This window comes from Phascolarctos cinereus, unplaced genomic scaffold, assembly GCF_003287225.1.
Source record: "Phascolarctos cinereus isolate Bilbo 61053 unplaced genomic scaffold, phaCin_HiC Scaffold_4;HRSCAF=312, whole genome shotgun sequence".
Classification (NCBI taxonomy): domain Eukaryota; kingdom Metazoa; phylum Chordata; class Mammalia; order Diprotodontia; family Phascolarctidae; genus Phascolarctos; species Phascolarctos cinereus.
The window spans coordinates 122,579,936-122,603,152 of record NW_027555847.1 but is presented as its reverse complement, the minus strand read 5'-3'; the positions used below and the strand labels follow the sequence as shown (position 1 = coordinate 122,603,152).

The 23,217-nt window shown below is 38.1% G+C and overlaps 1 protein-coding gene across 1 annotated transcript in view; it reads right to left on the bottom strand.

The window, feature by feature from the left end:
* LOC110221646 (phospholipid-transporting ATPase ABCA3-like) overlaps nt 1-23,217 on the bottom strand; it is a 207,041-nt gene that overhangs the window by 158,437 nt on the left and 25,387 nt on the right. Inside the window, exon 8 of the mRNA XM_078152511.1 lies at nt 5,521-5,690. Within this exon, the coding sequence (XP_078008637.1) occupies nt 5,521-5,690 (170 nt within the window). The remainder of the gene's footprint in view (nt 1-5,520; nt 5,691-23,217) is intronic.

The window sequence follows — 23,217 nt, the reverse complement described above, 5'->3', positions numbered from 1 at the left end:
AACTCATAAAATTGGGAAGAGGAAAATAATGAGTATTAGAGGGGCTGCTGAAAAACAGGCACATTGATGTACTGTTGGCAGAGCTGTAATTGGTTCATCTATTTGGAGAGCAATTTGGAACTATTTCCAACAAGTTACTAAACTGTACATATACTTTGACCCAGCAATACTCCTGCTAGGTCTATGCCTTAAACTAATCAAAGAAAGAGGAAAAGGACCCATATATACATTTATAAAAGCTCTTTTTTGTAAGTTCAAAGAATTGGAAACTAAAAGGATGTTAATCAATTGAGGAATGGATAAATAAATCATGGTATAAGAATATAATAGAAATATAATTGTGCTGTAACAAATGATAACAGAGACAGTTTCAAAGAAACCTAGGAAGATTTGTATGCACTGATACAGAGTGAAGTGAGGAGAACCAGGAGGACAATTTATACAATAACAACATTGTAAAAATAAACGACTGTGAAAGACAAGAATTTGGATCAACACAATGACCAACCATGATTCTAGGGGAATGATGATAAAATATCCTACAGACCTGACAGAGAGGTGATGGACTTGGGACGGAATTTGTTTTGCTTAACCATATATAATTATTAGAAGTTTTTTTAATAGAGGAGAGAAGATAAAGTGGAGAGAAAATGGATTTTTGCTAACTGAAAAAATAAAATTTAATTTAAAGTTATTATCAACTGGAGTTGACAGGAATGCCTGTTATTGTAATAATATTCCAGAGTTCAGATGTATTTGAGTCACACCTTAGACCTTTTCCTTTAGAACTTAAAAAGACTTAAAAGAGAATGAATCTAAAAGCCAAGAATTCTAGATTTGGGTATACTTTTTTCCTTCAGGAGAGCAACTTGATACTTAAGTAGCTGAGGATACTGCTGGTAGCCCTGGATGGAATTAGAAGGCAACTGAGAGGCAGCTAGGTGGCGCAGTGGATAGAGCACTGGCCCTGGCGTCAGGAGGACCTGAGTTCAAATGTGATCTCAGACCAGATACTTGACACTGACACTTACTACCTGTGTGACCCTGGGCAAGTTACTTAACCCCAAATGCCTTGCCAAAACAAACAAACAAACAAACAAAAAGGGCAACTGAGGTTAGTTGGCATATACTAACTGGCACACACAGTCTGTGAATTCACTTTTTTATGCACCCCACACTGGGATTAGATTGGTATATATTTTGTATATATGTATATGTGTGAGAGAAAACATGACATAGTGGATAGACGACTGGCCTCAAATCCAGGATGATACTATATGTTGTGGCCCTAGAGAAATCACTCAACGTCTCAGTGCTCTAGGCTTATTGTTCAGTTGCATCTGACTCTTGGTGATCCTGTGAACCATACTATCCATGGGGCTTTCTTTTAAGGATATTGGAATGGTTTGTTATTTCTTTCTCTAGCAGGGGATTAAGGCAAACAGAGGCTATGTAACTTGCCCAGGATTACATAGCTAGTAAGTGTCCAAGGCCAGATTTAAATTCAGGTCTTCCTGAGACCCAGTACTCTATCTACTGATCCACACTGCTGCCTCCTAGGCCCAATGTCACATAGCTAGTAAGTGTCTGAGGCCAGATTTGAACTCACATCCTCCTGACTCCAGGGCCACGCTCTATCCACTGAGCCATCTAGATGCCCTTAGCTCTTGGTTAGGCTACCACATAAGGCTATAAGTTGCAGAAAAGATAATGAACTCCATTGGTAAGATGGGAGTTTCCTTACCCAGGACCTTTCTATACCAATGAAATCACAGGCCCAATCCACAGGCCCTATACCTCTATTTATATGCATGTAAACTCTCTATCCTAATGTCCTTGAGGTCAAGGATTATTTCACTTTTTTTTTTGTTGTTGTACCCTGCAGAACCTACCATAAGTCCCAGCACATAGTAGGTACTTAATAAATATTTGTTTATTGAGTCTGATTTTATTCTATCCTACATTTCTTTATATTGCTGAATTGAGCCCATTTTCATTTGGCTTTACGAAATGTTAAGATTTCCTACTATCATTCTATATTATTTATTAGAGGGGAACACAAATATCTTTAGTTCTGTTATTTCTGTTTGGCTCCAAAGGTAAGTGATGTAAAGAGGTATTAGACTGCCTACCAAACTGAAGATCTACAGAGTCACTATGCTGACCTTCTTGTTGTATGCCTGTGGAAACTTAATGGTTTCCATTTGAACTGTCTTAGGAAGATTCTGAAGATCACCAGGCAAGATAAGGTACTGGGCAATGAAGTCCCTTCTCAAGCTAAACTGCCAAGCGTTCAAACTCTACTGCAGAAAGTACAACTCTTATGGGTAGGCCATATTGTTTGAATGCCAAACAAGTGTTTGCCCAAAAGACTATTTTATGGAGAACTCACACAGGGCAGGGGCTCACACAGTGGTCGGAAGAAGTGATACAAGGACACTATTTAGGTTTCTCTGAGAAACTCTGGAATTAATTTAGTGACATGGGAGACACTGGCAAAGGATAGCCCAGCATGGTGTATCTGCATCAAAGTAAGTGCTGTGCTCTATGAATGAAGCAGAATTGCAATAGCTCAAAAGAAATGTAAGATGGGCAAATTTAGGGACATTTTCACTCTAAATGCTCATTGACTATTTGTGCTCGACCTGTGGTGTAGCCTTCTAAGCTCATATTGCTCTGAGCAGCCAGCTGGACACATTGTATTTGATTCCAATATAGTGATGACATTTTGATCTTCTCTGAGAACAAAGGACAATAACCAACCAACTGTTATAAATACAAATTTAGCCACACCAGAACTCAAACTGTATTATAAAGTGGTAATTATCCAAACAATCTGTTACTGGCTTAGAAATAGAGGGTAGGATCATTGGAATAGATTAAATACATATTACATTATAGTAAATGATCATAGTAATCTAGTATATGATAAGCCCAAAGATCCAAGCTTTTGGAACAAAAACTCATTATTTGACAAAAACTGCTAGGAAAACTGGAAAACAGTATGGCAGAAACTAGGTATAGACCAACATCTCACACCATATATCAAGATAAGGGCAAAATGGGTACATGATTTACACATAAAGGGTGATACCATAAGCAAATTGAGAGAGCAAGGAATAGTTTGCCTATCAGATCTATGGAGAAGGAAAGAATTTAGGACCAAAGAAACTATAGAGAGCATTATAAAATGTAAAATAGATAATTTTGATTATATAAAATTTAAAAGTTTTTGCACAAAAATCCCAATGAAACCAAAACTGGAAAGCAGAAAACTGGGAAAAAATTTTCAACAAGTATCTCTGATAAAGGCCTCATTTCTCAAGTGTATAGAGAACTGATTCAAATTTATAAGAATGACAAGTCATTGCTCAGTTGTTAAATAGTCAAAGGATATGAATGGTTTTCAGACAAAGAAATCAAAGCTATCTATAGTTAGATGAAAAAAATGCTCTAAATCACTACTGATTAGAGAAATGCAAATTAAAGCAACTCGGAGGTACTACCTTACACTTATTATATTGGCTAATATGACAAAAAAAGGAAATGATAAATGTTGGAAAGGATGTGGGAAAACTGGGAAACTAATGCACTGTTGGTGGAGTTGTGAACTGATCCAACCATTCTGGAGAGCAATTTGGAACTATGGGCTATAAAATGCATACCTTTTGACCCATCAATACCACTGCTAAGTCTATATCCCCCAAAAAGGGAAAAGAACCTATTTGTACAAAAATATTTATAGTAGCTTTTTTTTTGTCATGGCTAAGAACTGGAAATCAAAGGAATGCCCATCAAGTGGGGAATGGCTAAACAAATTGTGGTATATGATTGTGATGGAATATTATTGTACAATAAGAAATGACAAGCAGGATGATTTCAGAAAAATATGGAAATACCTACATGAACTGATGCAAAGTGAAGTAAGCAGAAAAGAACACTGTACACAGTAACAGCAACATTGTATGCTGAAGAACTGTGAATGACTCAGCAATACAATGATCCAAGACAATCCCAAATGACTAATGGTGAAGCATACTATTTGCTTCCAGAGAAAGAATTGACATTGTTTGAATACAGACTGAAGCATGCTATTTTTCACTTTATTTCTTTAATTCTTTTTCTTTTGAGTCTTGTAGAAAATTACTAATATGGCAATTCCTAAGACTTCAGTATTCCCAAGGAATGTCAAGAGTTCCTAATATTCATTCTTCTAGAAGAATGTCAAAAGTTCTTGAAAGACTAAGTATATGGCTCCACAGATGGATAACAAAAAAAAAAACCAAACCAAAAAACCAACAACAAAACTGAACCAAAGCTATGCAGAGGACACAATTCATAGGATAAAACCTAGACAGCCCTCTGCTACCACAACAACTTATTAGGATGTCGCAGATTCAGATATCAAAGGGTTTATCTTTTTATCAACTCCATTTTGCTTTCTTTCTAAGGAGTCCAAATCCTTTGGAGACTACTAAAATGCTAAAGCACAGCATAGTGAGTCAACAAATACTGTTAAGTATTTGTTATAGGGGTAGGGAACCTGCAGCCTAGAGGCCACATGTAGCCTTCTAGGTCCTTGGGTGCAGCTTTTTGACTGAGTCCAAGTTTTACAGAACAAATCCTTTTATTTAAGGGATTTGCTCAGTGAAGTTTAGATTCAGTCAAAGGGCTGAACTTAAGGACCTAGAGGGGCCACATGAAGCCTCAAGGCTATAGGTTCCCCACCTCTGGCTTACTATGTGCTAGGCACTATGCCAAGTGCTAGTGATACAAAGAAAGACAAAAACATTCTCCTTTCTCACAAAGAGCTCTCATTCTAATGGAGGAGATGACAAATACATAATTAAGAACATATAAGATATGTACATAGCAGACAGGAGGCCATCTCAAAGGGATAGCACTAAAAGTCATATTTTCAGAACTGATGAACTATGATTGTCCTAATAAGTGAGTGCTACTGCCATTCTGTCTATGCCACACTAACTAATAATGACTCTTTTTCTCAAAGTGCCTACTGAATTACAACTAAATATTTCAACTCTTCACCAACACTCTGATCCTTGTACAAATTAATCAAAGTGCTAATCATTTTGCACAAAAACAATAATTTCCCAATTCCTGGAGGAGTAATTGCTCCCAAACACTATTTAATTTACCCTAGATCACCATATAATCAAGTTTTCTGTACATTATCAAAAGTCAAAACTTTAATTGTACCATCACCTATCACTCATGAAACCCAAAGAACCTCAGTTCTGTGTCAGGCTCTCTTCGATAATGACGTATAAGAACCCTAATCTAATTACCACCAATCTCCCACTCTTACACCAATTAAAAAGTTGCCCAAAGTGATTTTCAAAATTAACTATAAATACTGAAAGGTCTACTTTGAAACACAGCAATGCCAAGGCAACTAAGAGTTTTACCCAAATTGCAGGCCAGCATAGTCCAAGATTCTCTAGCTATGGTTAGGTGTCAGGTCAGCAAAGATACAAATTTGTGAAGATCAGTGCTTACCTTTCCCTTCAAACTTGACTATGATCAGAATTCCCAATGCCATTGCAACATTTGAGAGAAGACAAGATGATAACTTCTGGCTATGAGAAAGCCGGTTATATCGAGGTTCAATAAAGAAGTATGGGATGTAGGCAATAAAGTAGAGGAAACCTCCTGTGGCAGCTGCTAAACTGGCTGCAGATTCAGAAGAAGAAAAAAGAAATAATTTATGTAACATGAAATGAACAAAACAAAACCTCCTTTGGTGTGCATATTTTTTTTAAAAAATTAAGTCTATGTAGCAAGTGAAAAATGTTATTAAATAAAGGAAGATCCTGCTGTTTCTGTTTTAATAAGTTCACCAAATTTATTTTTAAGGCATCAGTGATATACAAATAATGGAACTTGAAAAATGCTTAACTTATTTAAGAAACTTTACAATATTATTAGATTATTCATTTGCTTAGATGATCTTCCTTACCGATAGTGTAAAAGGACCCTGCTCTACCTGTCATTCCCTCAGTCTCATCTTTAATCTCTATATCTCTATGTATATATCTTCCCCTCTACTAACAAACTTTCTCAGGTCTCCTCTTCCAGAAAACCTTTCCATTATCCCTCCTACCTCCTCTCAAGCAATCACTCCAATCTCTTCCCCCTTAACTTACTGCCAAATTTTTAGTCTATACTGCACTTGCTCACTACCATTCCACATGGATGCAATATAGCTTCTATCTCTACCACCCTACTGGACTCTTTTCCAGAGTCACCAATGACCTTCCCCAGAACCCCAATTTGTATAGTGCTTTATAGTTTACAAAGCCATTTACATTCATCATTTCCTTAGAAAGGCCTTGTCAGGTAAAGAGAACAAGTACTATTATTCTAATTTTATGGAGGATAAAACAGTTAAGGTCTTTGCCCATGGTCACATAGCTCACTTTGGCAGCCAGAAATCAAATCCAGGTACACTGACTCTTAATCCAAACTGCCATTAAAAATTATAATAAACTTAATAATGAACATCAATACAACCAATCAAAGTTGCTTCCCAACCATTTATACTGAAATGAATTTAAAATTTTGTAATTTTCCACTGATTCCAAAAAATTACCAGGTTTCTTCGTCCATTACCATTTACTTTTTAAAAAATATGTCCATAGTTACTATGTACTATGCTCTGATTCTGATTTTTACACTTTGCATTATTTAATAAAGTTTCTTTGAGATTTCTCATACTTGTGAATCTTACTTACATCAGTGTTCCATTACATTAAAATAGGTCAATACATCTAATCATTTCTCTGCTCTTGGACCACTAGTGACTTCTTAATTACCAAATTCAATCATTTTTAAAAAAGGTTTTAATTGATATTTTCTATTTTTACATCATCATAGTTATACCAACTATCCTCTTCTTCCCCCCTGGGAGAGCCATCCCATATAACAAACAGTATTTTTAGAGAGTAAAAAAAAAAATCAGCACAACTTATCCACACACTGAAAAAGTTTGAAAACATGCAATGTGTAACACTTACGGATCTTCTACCTCCAAACTGGGTGGCTTGGGATACCCTCTCATATTTCTTCATTCAAGTTCTGCTTGATCTTTACAATTTTGTCTTATTTACTTTTAACTTTTTGGCATATAGTTGCTCTTTCCATTTACGTTGTTGTTTTCTTGGCTCTGCTTGAGTCACTCTGTATCAGTTCACACAGATCCTTCCATGCTTCTCTGTGTTCATCACACATATCATTTCTTAAAGTACAGTAACATTCCATTATATTTATGTATCATAATTTGTTTAACCATTCCCCTAATTAATGGAGATCTACTTTATTTCCAATTCTTAGCTATCACAAAAAGTGCTACTATACATATTTTGGAGTATATGGAGTCTCTCTTCTTAGTCATGGCTTTCTTGAGGTATGAGACTAGTAACAGAGTCTCTGGTTCAAAGGGCATAGATTTTTTAGTCTCCTTATTCACATAATTCCAAACTGCTTTCCAAAACGGCAGCACTATTTCACAGCTCCACCAACAATGTATTAGTGCGTCTATTATTCCACAACCCTCATAATCTCAGGATTGTTTTGATCAGCATTCTTTTATGTGGTTGTGAATACTTGGCAATTCTTTTCAGAACTATCTGTTCAAGGGGGCAGAGCCAAGATGGCAGAGTGAAAGCAGTGACTTGCTTGAGCTCTCCCCCAAACCCCTCCAAATACTCATAAAAAATCGCTCTAAACAAATTCTGAAGCAGCAGAACCCACAAAAAGACAGAGTGAAACAAATTTCCAGTCCAAGACAACCTAGATGATTGATCAGAAAGCTGGGAGCGCAGCACAGCATGGCATGGGCGTGCAGGCCGTAGCAAACCTGAAGCAGGCCTCAGAGAACTGAATCACAGGCAGCTGTGGTGGTTTCCAGACTCCTCAATCCACGAATGCCAAACACAACTTAGAAGGTCAGTGGAAAAAGTCTGTTTCTGTGGTGCTCAGAGAGGAAAGCAGGGTTTCAGCTCCATTCCCCAACAGCGTGGCCTGGGGTTGGGGGCAGCTGCTTCCCAAGCTTCCAGCCCACAGACTGAGGGGGAATCCAGTGGCTTCTCAGAGAGGGAAGGCAGCGATCTCTTTGCCAGTGCGGAGGCAGGAATCTCTTCTTTGCCCATGTTTGGATCTGGGTCACAGTTCTGGATGATGGTGCTGGGGTGACGAGGAGCACTGGCGTGGTAGAGCTTGTAGTGGCTGTGAAGAGGAGTCCCTCCTCACAATTAGAGGACAGAAAGGAGTACTTGTGGTCACAGGCCAGGAAAGGAGTAAACACCTCACCCTTATCATACCACCTTGGAAGAACTGAAAATTTACAGGTCCCTACAAGTATCTCTGAAAACAGCTGTACAAACCCCTGAAGCTTGGGACAGTACATTCTCCACATTGGAAGCAGACTCTTACCTTAACAAAGAGTTTAAAATTCAAGTAATTGGCTGGGATCATGAGCAAGCAGTGCAAAAAGAGTCAGACTATATTATCTTACTTTGGTGACAAAAAATCAAAACAACAGAAGAAGACAACAAAGTCAAAGCTCCTACATCCAAAGCCTCCAAGAAAAATATGAATCCCAGGCCTTAGAAGAGCTCAAAAGGGATTTTGAGCAGCAAGTAAGGGAAGTAGAGGAAAAACTGGGAAGAGAAATGAGAGTGATGCAAGAAAATCAAGAAAAACAAGTCAACAGTTTGCTAAAGGAGACCCAAAAAAATACTGAAGAAATTAACACCTTAAAAAAATATCCTAACCCAAATGGCAAAAGAGGTCCAAAAATGAGGAGAAAAATGCCCTAAAAAGAAAAATTGGCCAAATGGAAAAGGAAGTCCAAAAGATTACTGAAGAAAATACTTCCTTAAAAATTAGAAGAGCAATTGGAAGCTAGTGACTTTATGAGAAATCAAGACATGTAAAACAAATCCAAAAGAATGAAAAATTAGAAAACAAGTGAAATATCTCATTGGAAAAACAACTGACCTGGAAAATAGATCCAGAGAGATTTAAAAATTATTGGACTGTCTGAAAGCCATGATCAAAAAAAGAGCCTAGACATCATCTTTCAAGAAATTATCAAGGAAAACTGCCCTGATATATTAGAACCAGAGGGCAGAATAGAAATGGAAAGAATCCACAGATCTCCTCCTGAAAGAGATCCCCAAAGGAAAACTCCTAGGAATATTATAGCGAAATTCCAGAGTTCCCAGGTCAAGGAGAAAATATTACAAGCTGCCAGAAAGAAACAATTCAAGTATTGTGGAAACACAATCAGGATAACACAAGATTTAGCCGCTTCTGCATTAAAGGACCACAGGGCATGGAATATAATATTCTGGAGGGCAAAGGAGTTAGGATTACAACCAAGAATCCAGCAAAACTGAGTATAATCCTTCAGGGGAAAAAATGGTAATTTAGTTAAATAGAGGACTTTCAAGAATTCCTGATGAAAAGACCAGAGCTGAATAGAAAATTTGACTTTCAAATACAGGACTGAAGTGGAACATGAAGAGGTAAAATCATAAACTTACTAAGATTGAACTGTTTATATTCCTGCATGGAAACATGATATTTATAACTCATGAGACCTTTGTCAGTATTAGGGTAGTTGAAGGAAAAAAAAATTGTATGTATGTATATATATATATATAGATAGATAGAGGGCACAGTGTGAGTTGAAGATTAAGGGGTCATATATGGAGAATAAAATTACGGGATAAGAGAGGATGATACTCTGAGAAGAAGAAAGGGAGAGGTAGAAGGGGGTTAATTACTTCACACAAAAAAAAACAACAGAAAAGAAAAGTCTCTTACAGTGGAGGAGAAGCAAGGGAAGGTGAGAGGGAATGAGTGAATCTTATTCTCATAGGATTTGGCTTAAGGAGGGAATAACACACACACTCAATTGGGCAGGGAAATCTGTCTTACCCTACAGGAAAATGGGGGGAGAAGGGGACAAGAGAGCAGGGGGATGATAGAGAGGAAGGCAGATTGGGAAAGGGGGTAATCAGAACGAAATACTTCTGAAGAGGGACAGGGTCAAAAGAAAGAATAGAATAAATGGGAGGGCAGGATAGGATTAAGGGAAATAGAGTTAGTTTTTCACAACATGTCTACTATGGAAGTGTTTTGCATAACTGCACATGTATAACCTATATTGAGTTGCTTGCCTTTTCAATGAGGGTGGGTGGGGAGGATAGAAGGAGAGAAATTTTGAAACCTAAAGTTTTAAAAACATATGTTTAAAAAAATGTTTTCACATTCTACTGGGAAATAAATAATAAATACAGGAGATGGGGTATAGAAGTCTATCCTGCCCTACAGGAAAATAGAAGGGGAAGGGGATAACGGAAGGGGGGAGAGATAGAAGAGAGGACAGACCAGGGGAAGGGATATTCAGAATGAATGCCATTTTGGGGTGTGGGGAGGGGTGAGATGGAAAATTTGGAACTCAAAAACATGTGGAAGTGAATGTTGAAAACTAAATAAATTTATATTAAAAAAATTAAAAACTCTTTAATTTTTTGTAATTAAAAAAACCCTATCTGTTCAAATTCTTTGACTACTTATCAATCCAATAGTTGGTTTTTGGGGTTTTTTTTTGGCAACTGGGGTTATGTGACTTGCCCAGGGTCACACAGCAAGTAAGTGTCAAGTGTTTGGTCTGAGGCTGGATCTGAACTCAGGTCCTCCTAACTTCAGGGCTGGCACTCTATCCACTGTGCTGCCTAGCTGCCCCAATCCAATAGTATTTTAATCAGTCATAATCTCCTTGACCTTTCTTTAGCATTTAACACTATTAACTAACTCTTCTTTCTTGGTACTCTTTTTGGTTCCTGTGATACTACACTCTCCTGGTCCTACTTTTTTATGGTTTCTTCTCAGTCACCTTTACGGATTCAGCTTTATTCTCCTGACTTTTAAGTGTGGATATTATAGGACCATAGATTTAGACTAGAAGGTACTTTAGAAGCCAAAAAGTAAAGTTCCCTCATTTTGCAGATGAGGAAATAAACACACAGAATGGTTAAGTGGCTTGCCCAGGGTCACACAGCTAGTAAGGCCAAATTTGAACATAAGTCTTTCTGATTCCAAGTTGGGATGAGGACATGACCAACCTGTACCATAAATTCATTCAATAGGTCAGGGCCCAGGAGAACTAGGTCTATTTGACCAATGATCAAACTAACTTAAAATGTTACAAGGGAATGAAGAAATGGTTGCACATGTAGTGAGACAATATTTATCCATCTAATGCATGCTTTGCATATAATGTATATATTCATTAATGCACATGTTAAGAACTGCATATTTTGGGTATGCTTCTGTTTTATTACTTTCTTGTTCATGCTTATTTACTTATGTGATGGTCTTGTGTATAGTCTACGTTACTCTATTAATTTTGCATAACTTTATTGCATGTTCATATACAAATTACTATTTTAGATTTTTTCAATTCTGAACATTATTATTGCTTTACAGTTAGGTACATTTACTTGTCTTCTTTGGAAGCATATGTACCATTGTGATATGTGCATATAATATGTCCTGATATAACTTATACCTAAAGCTACTCTAGTGGTCTATCAAGTGATGCTTTACACTTTAGTAGGTCTATTACATATACTGCTGATGTATCTTTGTTGTGAATCGCTCCCTGAGTTGATTTCCTGGGTTGCTGGGTTAATCATCTTTGGTCTATTAAATGCTTATTTTATTTTGATGATTGTGATGTATGATTGCAGATGTCAAGTGGACTGTGACTAATTTTGAAGGGATACAAAATTCCTGACCCTGGAGAAAAATATAGCTCCTATCCTAATAGCTTTTAACAAAGGAATACAGCTAGGATGGATACCTGCAGGACGGGATAAAAATCATCACTGTATTCTCATGTAAGGGACACAGCAAGTTGTAATTATCCTGGGAAAAGACAGTTACCCTTACGCTCATTCTGAAAGAGGAGGAAGGCAAAACTAATTAGAGGCAATAGGTGAACAATTTACTCACAGGGATAGGTACAGTGGTGTGCAAATGGAGATGGAGAAGGAAGAGAGCCATCTGCTTTATAGTATAATAACCACACTGATGGAGAGAGACTAGCAAGACCAAGAAGGCATAGGTGGGAGCTGGTCCCTATCTACCATGAATCAGAAAAGAAACTCTCCCCGAAACCCCTCCAAATACCTGTAAAAATGGCTCTAAACAAATTCTAAAGCAGCAGAACCCACAAAAAGACAGCCAATTTCCAGCCAAAGACAACCTGGATGGTTGATTAGAAAGGTATGTTGCACCAGGCAGGGAGAGGAACACAGTTTAGAGTGGGTACACAGGCAACACAGGCCTCAGTGAACCTGGAGCAGGCCTCAGAGGACTGAATCACGGGAAGCTGTGGCAGTTTCCAGACTTCTCAACCCACAAATGCAAAAGACAACTTAGAAGGTCAGTAAGAAAAGTCTGTGACTGTGGTGAGAGAGAAGCTCAGTCCCAGCCCTAGTCTCCATGGCTCTGGGGCAGCAGCTGCTTCCAGAGCTTCCAGCCCACAGTCTGAGGGGGAATCAAGCAGCTGATCAGAGGGGGATTGCAGGGATCTCTTTGCTGGTGAAGGATTCTCTTGCTATGCCCATGCTTGCATCTGTGTCACAGTTCTGGGTGGTGGTCCTGGGGTGAGGAGGATTGCTGGCATGGTGGAGCTTATAGTCCCAAGGCAGAAAAGAGTGTTTGTGGTCACTCACAGAGCAGAGCACAGGGCAGGAAAGGAGTAAACACCTCACCCTTGATCATACCACCTTGGAAGAACTGAAAATGTATAGGTCCCTAGAAGTATCTCTGAAAACAGCTGCAAAAAACCCCTGAAGCTTGGGACAGTACATTCTCCACACTGGAAACAGACCCCTACCTTAACAAAGAGTTAAAAAGTCAAGTAATTGGCTGGGATCATGTGCAAACTTCACAAAAAAAATCAGACCATAGAATCTTTCTTTGGTGACAAAGAAGATCAAAACATATAACCAGAAGAAGACAACAAAGTCAAAGCTCCTACATCCAAGGCCTCCAAAAAAAAAAATGAATTGGTCCCAGGCCATGGAAGAGCTCAAAAAGATTTTGAGAAGCAAGTAAGAGAAGTAGAGGAAAAACTGGGAAGAGAAATGAGAGTGATGCAAGAAAATCATGAAAAATAAGTTAACAGCTTGCTAAAGGAGACCCCCCAAAAATACTGAAGAAAATAACACCTTAAAAAAATAGCCTAACCCAAATGGCAAACAAGGTCCAAAAAGCCAATAAAGAGAAGAATGCCTTAAAAAGCAAAACTGGTCAAATGAGAAAGGAAGTCCAAAAGCTCACTGGAAAATACTTCCTTAAAAATTAGAATGGAGCAATTAGAAGCTAGTGACTTTATGAGAAATCAAGACACTGTAAAACAAATCCCAAAAAATGAAAAAATAGAAAACAATGTAAAATTATCTCATTGGAAAAACAACTGGGGAAAGCAATGTGACACAGTAGATAGAGTACTGGCCTTGGATTCAGGAGGACCTGAGTTCAAATTCAGCCTCAGACACATAACACTTACTAGCCCTGTGACCCTGGGCAAGTCACTTAACCCCACTGCCTAGCCAAAACACACACACACACACACACACACACACACACACACACACACACACATACACACACACACAGACCTGGAAAATAGATCCAGGAGAGATAATTTAAAAATTGTTGGACTACCTGAAAGCCACGATCAAAAAAGAGCCTAGACATCATCTTTCAAGAAATTATCAAGGAAAACTACCCTGATATTTTAGAACCAGAGGGCAAAATAGAAATTGAAAGAATCCACCAATCACCTCCTGAAAGAGATCCCCAAAGGAAAACTCCTGGGAATATTGTAGCCAAATTCCAGAGTTCCCAAGTCAAGGAGAAAACACTGCAAGAAGCCAGGAAGAAACAATTCAAGTATTGTGGAAATATAATCAGGATAACACAAGATTTAGCAGCTTCTACATTAAGGACCAGGGCATGGAATATAATATTCCGGAGGGCAAAGGAGATAGGATTACAACCAAGAATCACCTACCCAGCAAAACTGAGTATAATCCTTCAGGGGAAAAAATGGTTATTCAATGAAATAGAGGACTTTCAAGCATTGCTGATGAAAAGACCAGAGCTGAATAGAAAATTTGACTTTCAAATACAAGACTCAAGTGGAACATGAAGAGGTAAACAGGAAAGAAATTCATAAGGACTTACTAAGGTTGAACTGTTTACATTCCTGCATGGAAAGATGATATTTGTAACTCATGGGGCCTTTTGTCAGTATTAGGGTAGTTGGAGGGAAAAAAAATATATGTTGTATGCAGATAGATAGATAGATAGATAGAGAGATAGATAGATAGACAGAAGGCATAGGGTGACTTGAAGATGAAGGGGAGGTATTTGGAGAATAAAATTAAGGGTTGAGAGAGGAAGAAGCAGAAAGGGAGGGGTAGAATGGAGTAAATCATCTCACATAAAACAGACAAGAAAAGGCTTTTTACAGTGGAGGAGAAATGGGGGATGGTGAGAGGGAATGAAAGAATCTTATTCTCATAGGATTTGGCTTAAGGAGGGAATAACACACACACTCAATTGGGCAGGGAAATCTGTCTTACCCTACAGGAAAATAGAGAAGGAAGGGGACAAGAGAGCAGAGGGACAATAGAGGGGAGGGCACATTGAGGGAGGGGGTATTCAAAAGCAAACACTTCTAAGGAGGGACAGGGTCAAAAGAAAGAATAGAATAAATGAGGGGGCAGGATAGGATGAAGGGAAATATACTTAGTTTTTCATAACACGACTATTATGGAAGTGTTTTGCGTGACTACACACATACAACCTGTATTGAGTTGCTTGCCTTCTCAGTGAGGTTGGGTGGGGAGGGAGGAAAGGAGAAAATTTGGAACCCAAAGTTTTAAAAACAAATGTTTAAAAAATCGTTTTCATATGCAGCTGGGAAATAAGATATACAGGAAATGGGGTATAGAAATCTATCCTGCCCTTCAGGAAAATTGAAGGGGAAGGGGATAAGAGAAGGAGGGGAGAGATAGAAGGGAGGGCAGATTAGGGGAAGGGATATTCAGAATGCATGCCATCTTGGGGTGGGGGGAGGGATGAGATGGGGAGAAAATTTGGAACTCAAAATCTTGTGGAAGTGATTGTTGAAAACTAAAAATAAATGAATTAATTTTAAAAAAGAAAAGAAAAGAAACTCTCACCCTAGTCTCCCACTTCTCACTGGCTCTGTCACTAAACCTACTTCCTATTTCTTGTTTCTTTTAAATAGTTGACTTGTTGTCTATATTGGCTAACTGTTCTAAAAAAGAAATTGGTTTCTCCAAAATATCATTTTTGTGTCCTCAAACAAAGAACACGTATCTTTATGGCAACTCAGAGGAAGCAAAAGAGAATTCTCTCTAAACTGTTGGAGTAGTTCTCTGGCTAGGGAAGAGATATTACTGACAAGCGGTGTTGCAGCTCTCCAAAATGCAACTGAGCAGTTGTATAGGAAAAGAGACTTGGTAAATAAGGAGTAGGAGTAATTAGAGGTAATTACATATGGCCTCCCTTTGCTCTTTCCCCACAAGTTAGAAAGTTTCTTATCTGTTCTCTGATCATTCCCTCTCTCCACTCAGTAGAGGCCAATGAGGGAAAAATTATGCCCCCAGAGATGTCCAAATGGAGGAATTTTTTTTGGATTCCACCCTTGTGAGGGAGTCAGAAAGAGAGAGAAAATACATCTTTTCAGACAAACACCTTCAAGCCCTAGCTGCTGTTTGATAAATAATTCAAAGTATCTCTGCTGAAGTTAACAGTTGTATTTTATTGTTGTTTAGTCATTTCAGTTGTGTCCCACTCTTTGTGACCCCATTTGGGGTTTTCTTGACAAAGATATTAGAATGGTTTGCCATTTCCTTCTCCAGCTCACTTTACAGATGAGGAAACTGAGGCAAACATGGCTAAAAGATTTGCCAAGGATCACACAGGTAGGAAATTATTGAGTTCAGATATGAACTCAGGAAGATGAGTCTTTTCTGGCCTGGCACTCTATCCACTGCACCATTTAGATGCACAACAATTGTGTTAGCCATGAAGAAAACAGTCAAATGCATTGTACAGGAATGTGATGGGAATATTTACCTATTTGAGATAATAGCACTTTTCAAACTGTGTTCCATGGAAACCTGGAATTCCATGAAGAGATTTGCCAAGGATAGTGGCAGACAACTCCATCCATCATTTTGTGTCAAGTCATGCAAAATGTATGTATTGAACAATAAGAAATTGGTCAAAATTGCTCATAAGACTAAAAAGTTGTATGTTAAGAATCTAGAATTAATGAATATGCCCAATAATACACAGTCAGTTGATTGTCAGTTTGTCACAAGAGAATGTGTATAAAATAATTGTTCATTTATATTCAAAGTTTTTATCTTACAGTTGTTTTAACTACATATATACTTTTTGTACAAATATTTATTTTGGATAATTGAATAAAATCAGTAAGTTTCAAGAAACATGAATACAAAAGTGTTTACTACTAAATACAGAATGAAGATGCAACAGAAACTCATTCAGCTAATTTGAGTTCTAAATCTCAAATACATAAAAAATAGAATACATAATACATACAAATACATAAAAAATAGAAATATAACTATCTCCTTTGCTGATTTATTTTTATTAAACTTGATACATGTATTATGTTGATCATTTTTAGTGCTGCAGCTCCAGAAAAAAAATTACACAGACATTTATAAACTGAAAATAAATTAAAATCTTAAATTTTTATACCAACAGTGTGAAGTAAAATGATTCCACAAAATACTGAATTATGTAACTTAAATGGAAAAATCAGAATTGTTGTGAACCATCTTACAAAGTCAGTTATTGCATCTAACATTTCCAATCATAAAACGTAGGGGTAACGAGTAAGTACAACTGCCTCATTACATTGATTTCACATTTGAAATATTATGCAAAACAAGAATTTTATAAAAATTCAGCTTTATCTTATTTCATGCCATCAGGAGAAGGTATTTAAAACAATTTTACTGCAAGGATTCCACTGAAATTTGTTTAAAGTGAATAAAAAGTTCCACCACTGCAGTGGTTTGAGAACCACTAAGGAACACAAACACATTTGCATGTTGGGTTTTACCTCAAGAGAATCAAATCAATGATTATTCCTAATTCTTCCCTCTTTCCAGTCTTGTACATTGAGTACTACTGTCCAATTTGGGATGTTTCTGATTGCCACTACTTCATGCATATATTCAAGCATGGGGCTTTAGGATGAAAATAGATTTTTTTTTAAGAGCTGCTTACTAAGTCTACCTACACCAAGTAGCCTGTATTTACATTTTTTTTTTTTGCAGCCAGAAATCCTGAATTTAGATGTGAGTAGTGTATTGAATATTATTCCCAGTAAACATCACAGAAGGAGTTGCTTTTTCTCAGCACAAAATATTGCTTTATACGCAATATAAATTAACTGGAAGAGCTCCCTAAAAGCTGTTCCTCTTTTAGATTTGCATGGAGTTCTTCAGACTAATTATTAGCAAGAATAGAGGAAGATGTACAGAACAGATCTTAATGGACAGAAAATGTCCTGGGTCTGAATATGTCCAGGTTATATGGTTTTTTTTTTATTTTGCCAAAAGCAAGGATATTTAAAGTATAACTTTCCAGGAAAAGAAAAGAACTTCAAGTTGTGATCTTTCCCTATAGAATAACAGATTTCATAATGATTTTTTTTAGTTTAAATTCACCAATGGAGAATAAGAATTGGAAGGATCTCAAAAACAATTTAATACAATCCATATTTGAAATGTATTTCTCCCCCCAAAAGTACAGAAAATAATAGATTACTTGTATGGATAATAAGTTTTATGAACATTCAGGGAAAGCTCACTGGAGAGACATTATGATGATATGGAAAGATTATTGCATTTGAAGTCAAGACACCAGAATTCAAATACCAGTTCTCTGATGCTTTAACAGTTATGTTATTATAAAGAAGTTACTTACACTCTTTGAGTCTATTTCCTAATCTATAACATTATTAATATATTCTACCTACTTCATTAGGCTTTTCTTTGGAAGGTGTTGTATAAGCTTTAAAGTGTTATCTATATAAATGTGAATTATTATTAATATTTCTATCTGGAGTAGATTTAGAAAATTCTGCTGAAATCACTGCCTTACTCCCTTCCACATACTTCTAAATCCAGTGACAACAGCCTCTTTGCTATCCCTCACACAAGACACTCTATCTCCAAATTCCAGCCATTTTCACTGGCTGTCTGCCATGTCAGAAATGTTCTTTCCTCCTCTCTGCCTCCTGGCTTCTTTGGCTTTCTTCAAGTCCTAGCTAAAATCCCACCTTCTACAAGAAGCCTTTCCCAATACCCTTTCATACTAGTGGTTTCCTTCTGTAATTACCTCTAACTCATCTTGTATAAATCTGGTTTATACATAGTTGTTTGCCCATTGTCTTCCTCATTAGATTGTGAGCTCTTTGAGAGCAGGGATTAGATTTGGGGGGATGGTTTTGGGGGAGGAATTTGCCTTTCCTTGTATCCTAGTGCTTAGCACAATCCTTGGCACACAGTGGCACTTAATAAATGATCACTTAACTTGATACTATATGGAAGTAACAACTATTTGATTGTCAATAAACTGCCCTTCATATTACATCTCTTCCACTTCCTATACTCAAAAAACCTGGCTCCCAGTAGACAATGTATTCATGGTCACTCTCTCAAGTACTGGATGCACCTTTCATCATGCCCTCTCAACCCACTGTTAAGAGCAAAAAACACATAATTCTGGACTCTTTCCCTGCAACCATCGCTCAGCAGCCTCTCTTCCTTCAAAATGCATGCCATCAGAATAGATCATCCTATCCATATCCTGGCTGCAGTTATATCCCAGCTCCCAGGTCATTCTCCCTTTCTCAAGATGTTCAGTCTCTGGCTCACAGTCTTCTCTATTCTTGCCTTGCAAGATTTTTACTTACTTATATGTTTATATCTCCTAAAAAACACACACACACATACATTTATACTTCCTAAAATCTTGCTTTCCAGTTTATCAACCTATTAAACTTCCCTGATGTACACCTTCATTCTGGCACAGCTACCGACAGGCATGGTCATACACATCCTTTATCTCATCATCTTCCACAAGTGTTCCACATTCCATAATTCATAATTCTGAAATTTTATATTTGACCATGATCTATCTTTGTGTCTCTCACTGTACCTCATCCCTCCTTAACCTAGTCTGTAACTTAACCCACTCTACCTCCCACTAATTCAGGCTTTAATCCTTGTTCTAGCCTTACTTTTCTCCCTTGACCCTATACTTATTCAGCTAAACTTTACATGGTCCACTAACACAGAAACCTAAGTCTTCTCTCATCTCCCCCACCATCTCAAACCTCCCTGTTATTTTCCCCTCTCAATGGAGGATCTTGCCTGTTACTTTACTTAGGAAATTGAGAACAATCACCATAGGCTCCCTCTTCTCTTTATCTCAAAGCCCTCTGAAATCATTCTCTACTCTTTTTTTCTGATGAGGTGATACCACCCTCCTGTCTTTTTCAGCAGATTACCACCTTAATTATCTCCCCTTTCTTTAATGTCCAACCTCTCCCTATCTATAAGTTCTTTCACTATTGCTTTCAAACACGCTCATCTCCTGCATTCTTAAAAAACCTTCACCAGGGGCAGCTAGGTGGCACAGTGGATAGAGCACCAGCCCTGGAGTCAGAAGGACCTGAGTTCAATCTGGCCTCAGACACATAACACTTACTTGCTATGTGACCCTGGGCAAGTCACTTAACCCCACTGCCTAGCCAAAAAAAAAATTAAAATAAAAACCTTCACCAAATAGACCCAACCAGCCCTTTGGGTTATTGCCCTCTATCTCTCCTCACTTTCTCAGCTACACCCATTAAAAAAGCTATCTACTCTTACTATCAGGGTGTAGGGTGTGTTCAAGAAAGACTAGTACTTCTGGAGTTAGGGCTGCCAAACCTTTTTGAGGGCTGCTTTCCATGTCTGGTGTTCACCTGATCCACCTAACTCTCACCTGTGGCTCCAAGAAGCTGTAGCATGCACAGCAGCCACATCCTGGTAAACTGTTTTGGCAGATGGGCTAAACCAGGTTGAGGGTAACCAAGGGATCTCAAACCTATAAGGGAGTTAGGGGGGGGTGTCTATCCAAAGCATGTAAAGACTTCCCCTGGTGGAATGAGAAGATGAGAACAATTTGTTCCAACAGCCATGAAGGCAGCTGAAGTAGGTGCTGTGGGGTGCTCTTAGAGCTTGGTAAGACATCAAAGACACCAAGGTCATCCATTGCATCTCAAGCCATCACTTGTCATCTTGACTTGGTCCTGCCATTGGACTGTGATAATTCTGGAATAGAAAGTGAGGCCGACAACTTCATGCAACTCTGCCTCACTTAAATCCAATTTATGCACTAATCAAAAGATATCATGCATACCATTTTACCATTTTACCTATCTCAAAGTCCTGTGGCAACAGGCAAGTGATGAAGACAGTGATGATAAAGTGATGAAGTAATGAAGCAGCACCTGTGGATACCCTGGGAGTGGTAGACACAATGCTGCACACAGGCAGCCCAAATCACAGGGTTGTCTTCTTACTGGAAGCAGAAGTGTAATTCAGCTGCCCTCTGGACATCTGTGCAGCCTGTTATGGATCGCACTGCTTGCCTCCTGGTGTGATGAAGGGGCTAGAAAGGCCCTAAAAATTGTTTACTCAACCCTGGCCTGTTTACCACCAGTAGGTGGAGATCCCACACTGCAGTCAAAATACAAAAAATGTACAAAAACTTCTATAAAGATGATTCCACTCACCATCAATACATGGAATGTGAACACACTTATAGACAACACAAAATCCAGTAGACCTGAAAAATGAACAGCTCTTGTTGTGAGAGGACTCAGCAGGTATCGCATCCAAATAGTAGTCCTGAGTGAAACAAGACTGGCAAATGAAGGACAGCTTACCAAAGTTGGAGCTGGATATACGTTTTTCTGGAGTGGCCACAGTGAAGGGAAATGCCATGAAGCTGGTGTAGGTTTTGCAATCAAAACTAATCTAGTCAACCAGCTTGTATGCCTACCAAAAGAAATGAACAACCGACTCATGACAATGTGATTGCCACTTGCAGGAAAACGCTATGCCACCATCATCAGTACCTATGCTCTCACCATGACAAACCCTGATGAGGTCAAAGAAAAGTTTTATGAAGACCTGGGGACCCTTATCATCAATGTGCCAAAAGAGTTGTCCAAGCTTATAATTCTGGGAGATTTTAATGTTAGGATAGGTTCAGACTACCAGACGTGGAAGGGAGTCCTTGGAAGGAATGGAGTTGGAAACAGCAACAGCAATGGTCACTTACTACTGAAGACCTATGCATCTCATGACCTTCCCATCACCACCACTGTCTTCCATTTACCTAAATGTAAATGCACCCTTGAATGCACCCTTGCAGCAAACATTGGCATTTAATAGACTATGTGATTGTAAGGAGAAGAAAAAGACAGGATATGAAAGTAATGAAGGCAATGTGTGGCACAGAGTGCTCCACTGGTCCCAAGGGTGGGTAAACTGAAGCCTCAAGGCCACATATAAAGTTTTAGGTCCTCGGGTGTGGCTTTTTGACTGAGTCCAAGTTTCACATTACAAATCCTTTTATTAAGAGGATTTTATTATCAATTGATGCTGAAGCCATTTTGAAAAGTCAATCCTTAGCTAGCTGAAGTTCCAACTGAAGAAGAGGCTTTGAATGCCATTAGGCTCCTTTTGTGTGGCAAATTACCTGGTGCTGATTCTATTCCAGCCGATATTTACAAAATGTGAGGGGGTCCATTGCTCATACAAAAGCTGATTGAAATTTTCTGCATTATATGGCAAAGGAGGTTATCCTCTAGGAGTTCAAGGATGCCTCCATTGTCCATCTCTATAAACGAAATAGATTGTCCTGTGACAATCTCTCTCTTAGTCATTGCTGGCAAGATTCTTGCCAGAGTTCTCCTTAATAGGCTGATCCTTCACCTGGAAGATGGTCATCTACCTGAGAGCCAACATGGCTTTAGAAAGGGCTGAGAAACAGTCAATATGGTGTTTGCTGCCAACTCCAGAAGGAATGCCAGGAGCAGAACACAGGTCTGTACACAATGTTTGTAGATCTGACTGAGACCTTCGATACAGTCAGTCATGACAGCTTATGGAAAATTATGTCAAAAATCGGTTACCCAGAAAAGTTCATCAGTATTATATGTCAATTTCACAACAGCATGCTTGCCCAGGTTCTGGATAATGGATGATACTCTTGTGATTTCCCAGTCACCAATGGAGTAAAACAAGACTGTGTGCTTATTCCCATGCTTTGGATAAAGATGCTACAAATACTGAACCTTTGCTTCTAGGGGAAATGCAGGATTAGGTTCCTGCAAGCCTCTGGTCACATTTACTTTAGCAATTTCCAGAGCAGCCTTACATAGATCAGTGAATTTCCTCTTCCTTTCTCTAATATACTGTATTATTAATTCATTAACAATGTACTCACAGCCAATAGCACTATGACTGATGCCCGAATGAAACTTTTAATATGTATTTTCTCCATAAAGCACATAACAGCTTTCTTACATTCAGGACAGCAATTCAGCACTATGCTTGGAGGTCACTTTAAATAGTGAAAGAACCAACAAAAAGCACATGAACACACACACACATGTGCGAGTGCACACACACACACAAAGTATCACTAAATTGACTGTGAGGACGTTTATTTACCATATGAGATCTGAAACAAGAAAGCTAAGTGTCACCTTGTTTGAGTCTGCTGAAAATGTGTGTTAGGTGACTCAGATTTTTTTTTTTTGCCAGAAATGAGTCAAATATTGCTTTTGGGGATACAAATAAATTTTAGTTAGTAGGAGAATTAACAAATACGGAATCTGTGTATAATGCGGATTAACTGTAATTTGAATGGTTTGAAAATTATCTTCTTTGTTCCAGATTTAATACATTCAAAAATGCATAATTAATGCTTAATTTGAAAACTGTTTATATATATGGATATGAGAAAAGAACA